The sequence below is a fragment of the Myotis davidii genome, unplaced genomic scaffold (genome assembly GCF_000327345.1).
Source record: "Myotis davidii unplaced genomic scaffold, ASM32734v1 scaffold732, whole genome shotgun sequence".
In the NCBI taxonomy this organism is placed as follows: Eukaryota; Metazoa; Chordata; class Mammalia; order Chiroptera; family Vespertilionidae; genus Myotis; species Myotis davidii.
The window spans coordinates 2,395,158-2,405,482 of NW_006284349.1; the positions used below are offsets into that span (position 1 = coordinate 2,395,158).

At 35.8% G+C, this 10,325-nt stretch overlaps 1 protein-coding gene across 1 annotated transcript in view; it reads left to right on the top strand.

Annotated features, from left to right (window-relative positions):
• EML5 (echinoderm microtubule associated protein like 5) overlaps positions 1-10,325 on the top strand; it is a 99,238-nt gene that overhangs the window by 7,762 nt on the left and 81,151 nt on the right. The window contains exons 2-6 of the mRNA XM_015571488.1: positions 1,798-1,896; positions 4,160-4,228; positions 7,354-7,539; positions 7,853-7,988; positions 8,725-8,926. Of these exons, the coding sequence (XP_015426974.1) occupies positions 1,864-1,896; positions 4,160-4,228; positions 7,354-7,539; positions 7,853-7,988; positions 8,725-8,926 (626 nt within the window). The 5' untranslated portion in view covers positions 1,798-1,863. The remainder of the gene's footprint in view (positions 1-1,797; positions 1,897-4,159; positions 4,229-7,353; positions 7,540-7,852; positions 7,989-8,724; positions 8,927-10,325) is intronic.

The following is a 10,325-nucleotide window of genomic DNA, read 5'->3' on the forward strand; positions in this document are numbered from 1 at the left end:
GGTTCTGAACTCTATATCTTCCATTGACAATTTTGTCCTGTTTCTTTGTCTCCGCATTTTGTTATGCTTTCTTTGGTGCACCCCCAAGTGGTCTTTGTGAGCAGTCTTTTAGTTAAGCCTTGATTGTTGTAGCTAACACCAGGGGGGATTTGACCTCCAGGCCAAGTGGCTGTGAGAATCAGCTGTGTCTGCAGTGAGAGCTGTCTCCTCTTTTCAATTCTCTCTTTACTCCCCTCTAATCGCCTATTTAACTCTTCCAATGAGTTTTTAATTTCATTTATTTTTAAATATCTAGAAATTCTCTTTGCTTTTTCAAATCTGCCTGGATACTTTTATAGCCTCCTATTCTTTGCTCATATGAAGATATTATTAAGTCTTTTTTTTAAAAAAAAATAATGTTTTTATTGGTTTCAGAGAGGAAGGGAGAGGGAGAGAGAGAGAGAAACATCCATGATGAGAGAGAATCATGGATCGGCTGCCTCCTGCATGCACCCCTACAGGGGATCAAGCCCACAACCCAGGCATGTGCCCTTGACTGGAATCGAACCCAGGACCCTTCAGTCCGCAGCCTGACGTTCTATCCACTGAGCCAAACCAGCTCGGGCTATTTTTAGGTCTTATTTTATATAATCTGGTAAATCCAATGTCTGACGTTTTGCAGGACTGATTTTGCTGTTTGTCGTGACTTTCTGATTCTCACTCATGTCTCTTATGTCTGTGATTATAGGGAGCAGGTTGTTTATTTTTATTGATTGCTATCTTTACAAATACTTTGAGGGGTGGGTGTTTTAGTCCTCCACATAGTATTTATATCTGTCTATGCAACATCGTTGAAAAATGCTTGAAGATTCTGCAATCCTTAGGACCACTCTAAATGAAAATTTCAGATTTATGATTAATGTAGATTTAGGCCTTATAGCCACACAAAGGCTGCTTGTGGCTACAGATTTTCAGGGTAGTGTTTCTCCCTTCATGCATTGCCACCCCTCCTTAAAATAGGATAGTTTCTTGTTTTTTGTTTTTGTTTTTTTTAAATATATTTTATTGATTTTTTACAGAGAGGAAGGGAGAGCGATAGAGAGTTAGAAACATCGATGAGAGAGAAACATCGATCAGCTGCCTCCTGCACACTCCCCACTGGGGAAGTGCCTGCAACCCAGGTACATGCCCTTGACCGGAATCGAACCCGGGACCCCTCAGTCCGCAGGCCGACGCTCTATCCACTGAGCCAAACAGGTTTCGGCAGTTTCTTGTTTTCCCTTACTCTGAGGAGTTCGATGCTTTAGTGAGAGGTTTGCATATCAAATCCCTACCCTTGGCGTGTCTTAAACTTTATTTCCTATTCCTGTTCAGCCTGCAAAACAACATCAGCTTGCCAGGACTTAGCTGACACCTTTAGAGTAAAGTGGATGGACATAGGAGCTCATACTATTCCAGATTCCCATATGAAACAACTTTGTTTTTGTTCTCAGATTTCTTAATTTTTGACAGCTCAGTAGTACATTTAAAAGATGTTTTTACATTTTATCTAACATTTTTAGTTTTTGACAGGAGAGATGTTTAGGGTATTTTGTCAATCCTACTGTTAGACATGGAAGTCATTCTTCTGTTTCTTAATGTGAAGAATCACACATATGTGCAAATATTAACAAGATGAAATATATCCAGCCTTTCTCAATAAAGTCTATAAAATATAACTATTTTGATGTTTATAATACAAGTAGAATTTGCCATTTATAATTTGGTTCCTTTTTTATCTGTTTGCCTGCCCTTTGGGACTTCTTGGAAATATTTCAGCGCTTGGTTTCAGTTGGACTCGATTCAAAAAATGCAGTTTGTGTTTGGGATTGGAAAAGGGGAAAAATGTTATCTATGGCTCCTGGTCACACGGATAGAGTAAGTATTGTCTTTCTGGTTTCTAATGGGTACTGGATGGGAAACGGCCAGAGGGTGTCAGGGGATTTTATGTTTCTGTCTTTTGTTATTGACCAATATTTCTTATCTAATTAAAAATTTAAAGTACAGTTGTAATTAGAATGCATATGTATTGTAGACTCAATAGGTGTAGTGTTAGCACAAAACTTTTAACCTAGTTGCTTCAGCAAAAATGATGAATTTTGTGACACTAAAACCTCAATTTAAAAATTGAATGGTAAAGGCCGAGGGTCTGTTTAGTTTGGTTTACCACTGATTTGTTACATATATTTCATAGTTAAGATGAAAACGATATTTCGTGTGTGAATTTAAAATTATGTATTAGAATTAGGGTTTTTAGAGACCTAACATTTTTTATTTATGAAACTTGTTAAAAATATATTATTCTAAGATGTTTAAAATTAACATAAAGGGTATGATGTTGTCAGCTTTTGAATTAAATATTATACTACTTTTATATAAACATACATCAGAATTTTATCATAAACTCTTTAAAATGTCTGAGTTTTTTTGTGTGTAATAAAGTTTTTAGCTAAACCAGCACAGGAGGGATAGTCATTGATTCTATTTCGGGGGAATCTATGAATCTGTAAAAGTGTATAGAAACATTTGTGTGATTTGCGTATTGGAAAAAAAACCGTTGGTTTTTAGCAGATTCTCAGAGGGTCCTGTTACACACACAAAAACACAATTTAGATGATTAAAATGTTAAGTATAGCTTATTAAACAATTTTGTATTTTGACTTAGAACAAAGCATTTCACACATTAGTACTTTGGATTTAGTAAATAGATTGATTATTATGAAAAAATGATACTGTCATTGGAACTTTTAAAACTATTTTGTGGTTAGTATTTTAAAGTTGCATCAGTATGTTTTTCATTTAATCTGTTTTTGGTGAGTTGCTAACCATTAACTTATAAGATGTATTCTTTCTTCATTCTCACTGAAGGCTATCACTTAGTGTATTTTTAGAGGTACTGAGCATTTTACATCATTGTGCTGGCAGGTGTCAAAGAAATATGGTGAAGACTACCAGATAGCAGCATTATTTTCTGCTATGAAATTATTTTTCAAATATTAGTTTTTCTTACATTTATTATTAAAGTACATGTTTCTAATGCATGTTTTATTTCATCTGGGGTTTTTTCTTGTTTGTTTTTGTAATAAAAATGGTTTGTGTGTATTTAGAATTTATGGAATCTTAGAAAGGAACGAAGTCTGGGGATCTCCAAAATTTAAGTGCATAAGTTAATTTTGTTTGACTAATAAACAATAAAAATAAAAATAGAATTTGTACTATGAAATAAATGTTTGGATTCTTTGTGAAAGTAGTTCTGCATGATAGAAAGCTTTCTGGCTGTATGTGTTAAGTGTGTGTTCCATTCAGATTTGTCTTTTGTAGAAATGCCTATGCCCTAGTTGTATTGAACCATTCTTGTTATTTATGGGCCTATATTTTTTTAAAAAATATATTTTATTGATTTTTTTACAGAGAGGAAGGGAGACAGAGAGAGAGTTAGAAACATCGATGAGAGAGAAACATCGATCAGCTGCCTCCTGCACACCTCCTATTGGGGATGTGCCCACAACCAAGGTACATGCCCTTGACTGGAATCAAACCTGGGACCTTTCAGTCCGCAGGCCAACGCTCTATCCACTGTGCCAAACCGGTTAGGGCTATGGGCCTATATTTTAAAAAAAGAACTAGAAATAGAGCTGTTAATTGTCATTCTACTACTTGCTTCATAAGTTCATGTAGTTTCATAAGTTCATAGAAACTAAGAAATAGTTTTTTTTTTAAAATAAAGAACAGCTCATCTTTTTTAAAAAAAAAAAACATTTTCATTGATTTCAGAGAGGAAGGGAGAGAAAGAGAGAGATAGAAACATCAACAATGAGAGAAAAATCATTGATCAGCTGCCTCCTGCATGCCCCACATTGGGGATTGAGTGCACAACCCAGTCATGTGCCCTGACCAGGGATCAAACTGTGACCTCCTGGTTCATAGGTTGATACTCAACCACTGAGCCATGCTGGCCAGGCAAGATACAGCTTTTGTTCCTTATCATTTATGTATTTACTTTATTTCTCATAAGATTTTTATTGTTATTGAGGAATATGACTTTATGATAGGTAGTTTGGGGGTTATTTGGTCTTTTGGACAGCATTGTTAAATGATTCTGAAATTAAATATTTTAACCATAAATCTGGTTTGTTTACAGATATTTGATATTTCTTGGGATTTGTACCAGCCAAATAAACTTGTCAGCTGTGGTGTAAAACATATCAAGGTACTAGAAGGGTCTTGTTGTATAATAGTCACTAGAGGCCTGGTGCACAAATTTGTGTACTGGTGGGGTCCAGCCAGCCCTCCCCGATGGGGGCCCATTGGGGATGTGCTGGCTGGGGCGGGGGGCCCCCTTGGGGTTGGGGGCGGCCGGGGTGAGAGGCCATGGGCGTTCTGCTGTTTGGTCGATTTGGATATTACCTTTTTATTACATAGGATGTTAGCTTCCTCTCTGCCACTGAGTACATATCACACTATTTATAACTTAGGATCGTTTTAGGATTCTGACAGTACTTATTTTAAATATCAACATTTTTAATATTTTAATGTTCAAACTAACAAATATTGTGTAGTTACTGTGTGAGGAACCTATGAGAGGGACATAGATATAAACAGAGAATTAATAAAACACTTCCCATAAAGGAATTTAGAGTCTAATGAAATAGGTTTTGCACTGTTCATTTTGCTGCTTCATGTTTCACTTAGAAAGTAAAATGTGAGAATAGAAAACCAAGTAAACTGAGTTTTCATTCACAAAGATAAAACATTGTGGCAGAAGCATCAGGGATAGAATTGGCTTTGCCACCTACTAACTGTTGACCTGGGATGAGTCATTAATCTCTGAGCTTTTTTTCACATCTTAAAACGGGCTGCTGTTCCACCCTCAGAGAGGTGGTGATTCAGTAAGACAGTGTATATGTCGGAGTGCCTGGCACCTGGTCAGCTTTCTGACAGTGTTACCTTTTCTTCTCTGTAAGTTCTCTTATTTGATTTCAGCCTTTGATAGCAACTGTTTACTTTGCATATGGAAGCTTTGAGTTTTGTCTCATAATTATAGTTCAGGATTTGAAGCCATATAGTCAGTGGTATTCACTCTTAGGTTGATAATTACTTTTAAATCCGTGATACAAATTGGAAATACTTGCTTTTCTCCTGATATCTGATGTAACAGTTCCTGTAACAGTTAACTAACTCTTAGTAAGTAGGGTTTTGTATGGACATTCTTCTGATACTCTCACTTACATCCACATTTTCTCCAGAGCACCTTTGGCTGCTGCTGCAAATCTGGGTCCTGATTTGATAATAAGTAGGCGCTGTGCTAGGTTTAAAGTATGTAGTATAAGCGCTATGAAGGTAGAAGTTTTGTCTTGTTCATCTTCTATGAACATAAGTTTGACACAGTACTTGATATATATTAAGTCAATAAATTGTTGGCAAATTAATAAATAGACCTTACTGTTGTTTTATACTATAAAGCTGAATTTTTCATTTTCAGGTTAAAAAAATCTTATTTTCTCAAACTGAACAAACTATATATTTTCTTACTATATTTCCTTACATTTGGTAGAGGCAATGAATAACATGGTAGCTCTCTGCAGACAATACATATGCGGAAACTAAATCCAAAAGATGATCTAGAACTACACTGGCCAGTACAGCTATTTAAATTAAATTAATTACAATTAAATAAAATTTAATACTCATTTCTCAGTCACGCTGGCAGTATTCTCAAGAGCCACATGTGTCAAAAAGAATAAAGGATTGATTCTAGATGCATGTATATAAAAAAAGCCACATTTGTCTAGTGATTCATCTAAATACTGTCTCAGTTTATCTCAGTGGGGACCAGATGTACTATGTTTTATTGTTTCCCCCAGGTTATTCTAATGTGCAGCCACAGTTGAGCATCACTGTTCTAAAAGAAAATAATAGATTGAAATTGGGACTTGCTGAAAGAAAGAAAATCAACTATCCTTATGCACAAAATCATGGAACTTTAAAATGTAAAACTCATAAACTTTCTTTGATTAAAACATTCATTAGTTATTTGAGTAGATCAGCATCATAATTTTTAGTTCTTTGAGGCTTCATGTTTTAAATTAAGATCTTTAGGTCTTAAAATAAGATCTTGAAGGTCAGGTGAGATTTTTAAGTATATAGTATTAACAAATTATATTATTTAAAATAGTAATTTAGTTATAAAGTTGAATTTATTCTTAGGGCCTAATTACTTTATACACAGCTATTTTATATATCTATAATAATAAAAGCATAATATGCTAATTAGACCAGACAGCCAAATGGCCTTCTAGACCAGCCGTCGGCAAACTATGGCCTGCAGGCCGGATCCGGCCTGTTTGAAATGAATAAAACTAAAAAAAAAAAAAAAAAGACCGTACCCTTTTATGTAATGATGTTTACTTTGAATTTACATTAGTTCACACAAACACTCCATCCATGCTTTTGTTTCAGCCCTCCAGTCCAGTTTAAGAACCCATTGTGGCCCTTGAGTCAAAAAGTTTGCCCACTCCTGGGTTAGGGGCAATCAGGCAGGCAGGCAGGCGAGCAATTAGGAGCCAGCAGCCCCAGATTGTGAGGGATGTCACGGACTGTGAGAGAGTACAGGCCGGTCTGAAGGGTCACCCCCCCCCTCCCGTGCACAAATTTCGTGCACCAGGCCTCTAGTGTGTGTGTGTGTGTGTGTGTGTGTGTGTGTATCTGCCTTTGCCCCAATTTTGTTTTTTTCTCTCTGCAAACTATTAAAATTTACCTGAATTCACAAAGAAGAACAAATTTCTGGTCATGAAGATTTATATTTGACCTGTTTGACTTCCCTGTGTTTCCCCAAGAATGAACCAGTCATTCCAAATATGTATCTCTCTTATTTTTTAAGCTTTGAAAAGATCAACGGGTGCAACATACTAATCCTTTTATTTTTCCCTGTCTTTGCTGTCTTTATCAGATTGAACATTAGGTTTGGTTCTTTTTCCTATTAGTATATAGTATCTTCATTGCTAGCTCATTCCCAACTTTTCAACCTAAGTTTTGTGTGGTTTTCTCTTCAGAAACCTAAGGGAAGCATAGCATATTTAAAAAGTAATGTAGTTCATACCCCCCCACCCCCCTGTTATTCTTATAGATAAGTATTGAAACCAGTGACTTATCTGCTATAACTAGCTGTTGACAACACTAGGATGAGGATGTGATCCTTGAATGCTATTGTATCATAAGGGAAATTCTTAGGTAATTTCTAGTCTGCTGTTCTAAAGTAGCATCAAAGTATTGGGAATGTTTTACATTATTTTATAAGCATTCTTTGATAATCTGATTATACTCTGTATCTTTTAGTTCTGGAGTTTATGTGGAAATGCTCTGACCCCAAAACGAGGAGTCTTTGGTAAGACTGGTGACCTTCAAACAATATTGTGCCTGGCCTGTGCAAGGGATGAGTTAACATATTCTGGTGCACTCAATGGGGATATATATGTATGGAAAGGAATCAATCTCATACGAACAATACAAGGGGCCCATACTGTAAGTACATTTAAATATTTCCAAACATTTTTTGATGTTAACTGCTTATCTTCTTATCTTAGAACTGAAGATTACATAATATAGAGAACTTTCTGATCAGTCCAGTGACTTGGAAAATGTTATAACAGAATTAATTTTATGCCTATCTGTAATTAATTTTTATAGGATATATGGTTTAACTTTATTTTCTTTTATGTTATGTGCATATCATTAAATACCTCTTTGGTCATATATTGAGTTGCTATATATAATCTATTTCTAGATTTTATAGATTTTCTTAAAACGTAAAATCTTAAATTATTTCCTCTTCCAGGCAGGAATTTTTAGCATGAATGCTTGTGAAGAAGGCTTTGCCACAGGTGGCAGAGATGGCTGTATTCGTCTTTGGGATTTAACTTTTAAACCAATTACTGTGATTGATCTCAGGGAAACAGACCAGGGATACAAAGGTAATAACAAACCAAATAGTATCTCATTACTAGGCAGATTCTAAATTTACCTAGGATTGTCTGTTTCTTTTAGGAAACATGAATGTATGTTTTATAAATATAATGAGACATTTGCCCGTTCACAGTGTATACATTTCATTGGAATTTTTCTGTTGAAGAGAAATTTTGCCTAAAGCCAGTCTAGGTTTACTGTTAAGACAAAGATTCTTTCATGTCTGATGACTATTATAATGGACTTAACGAGAGGGGTGATAGATACTTACTTGGTAACCTTGGGACTTGAAACGATTTTACTATTAGAATGCTAGATGTAACTTTAGCAAATAAATTGTTGAAAAGAAAATGTGTCAGGGGTTGGAGGAAACTGTACACAGCACCTCTATGTTGGTCATAATGCATAGATAAGAAAATTGAGAGAAACATTAGCTTTCCCCAGGTTATAAAAGGAATTGTGAAGTATACAGAAAAAGTAGAAGTCTCTTTTTCTTTTTTAATTAAAAAATTTTTTAAACCTCATACTTGGGTGAGAATTAAAATAATAATAATAATATAAAAAAGAGAAGTATTCCATATAGAAAACAATACAGAGAATTGAAAAAGAGTATGGATCAGAGACTTACAGATATCTTTTATCTTACATCTAAGGTATAAGAAGGTATAAAAATTAATACCAGTTTAGGCCATCGGAATTCTGTTATTACAGCATTGCTCTTAAATACAATTCACTTTTGACTAGGTTTGTCTGTGAGGAGTGTTTGTTGGCGAGGTGACCACATTCTAGTTGGAACACAGGACAGTGAAATTTTTGAAATTGTGGTGCATGAAAGAAAGAAACCCTTCCTAATTATGCAAGGGCATTGTGAGGGTGAACTCTGGGCACTTGCCATCCATCCTACAAAACCTTTGGCCGTGACTGGAAGTGACGATCGTTCAGTCAGGTAAGCCAATTATAAAATAATAGTGTAGGCTGGAATTCGTTCTTAAACATAAGAAAAACTTTTTAAAAATACATTTACATTTTGTCAACTTTTGTGATATAACATGAACATAATTAAGAGGCACTTAAAAATTAATAGAATTAACTATAAGGTTTATTTTTTCCCATTAAAAAACGTTAAGTTGAACTTGTTCCATTTCAAAATATACAGAGCTACCTCCACCTTTTTAATATCCTGTAATATTCCATTGCATGGATATGCTGTAATTTATTCAACAATAAATTGTTGTCCAGATAACTTCACCACAGTACTGGCTGCACATATAAAGGCTGCTTTTGACTTATAATTTTAGATTGAATTCATTAGAAACAGTATCAAATCTGTAGCAAAAGCTAATTTCCAACGCCGCTGTTCAGTGTTTAATAATAGTAAATGAGAGCAGTTCTGGTTCAGAAAAATTTCTTTCTTGGCTCTGAGATCAAAATATCACAATAAAAATTTATCACTGCTAAGCCATTAAACTGCTGTTTAGCAGTGCAAGTTAGAATTTTTCACTTCTATTACTGACAAAAATGCAGACCTGATGGAGGTTAGATCCACAAGAGCAAATGAAGCTCAGGGTTATCACTATTGGTTCAAAGAAACAATTCAAATTTTTTTTTGCTGAATACTTGCTAAAGAATAATACAATGAATACATAGGCTTTGTAAGAATTAATCAACAGAAACCTCATTTAAAATGAAGTCAGGAGGCCAGAAGAGGGAGCTCTCATTTCCCAGGGTCACAGAGAACAACAGGAAGAATTTTTTTTTATTTTGTGGGGATTTTTAAAATATATTTTTACTGATTTCAGAGAGAGAGGAAAGGAGAAGGAGGGAGAGAGAAGGAGAGAGAGAAACATCGATCTGTTTCCTCCTGTAGGCGGATGGAACTACAGCCTGGGTATGTGCCCTATCTGGGAATCCTTTTGGTGTACCAGTACTTGCTCCAACTAACTGAGCCACCCGTGCCAGGGTGGGAAGAGCTCTGTTTTATAACAGCTACTTCTTTATAAATGAGTTTCCTCTCCTTTGTTTCTCTGGACAGTGGGTGGTTCACCATTAGACAACATGTTCCAGTTACAATTCTTCTTTGTAGTCAAATAAACCCATTTTACTGGAGAAACACCTGGCTTGCTGGGGTCCAACCCCAGCAGGTCCAGGGGCCCCCAAAGGTGTGGACGGAGTTGGCGAAGAAGGAAAGACTCGGAGACAGCGTTCAGTTGATCAGCAGCCTTGCCAGGATCTCTAGCCACAATCTCCAGCCAAGTTCTGTGTCCATGTTCTCTTGCTAGGTTCTCCAGCCATGTTCTCCAGGTTCTCCAGCCAGGTTCTGTAGCCATGTTCTCTCACTAGGTTAT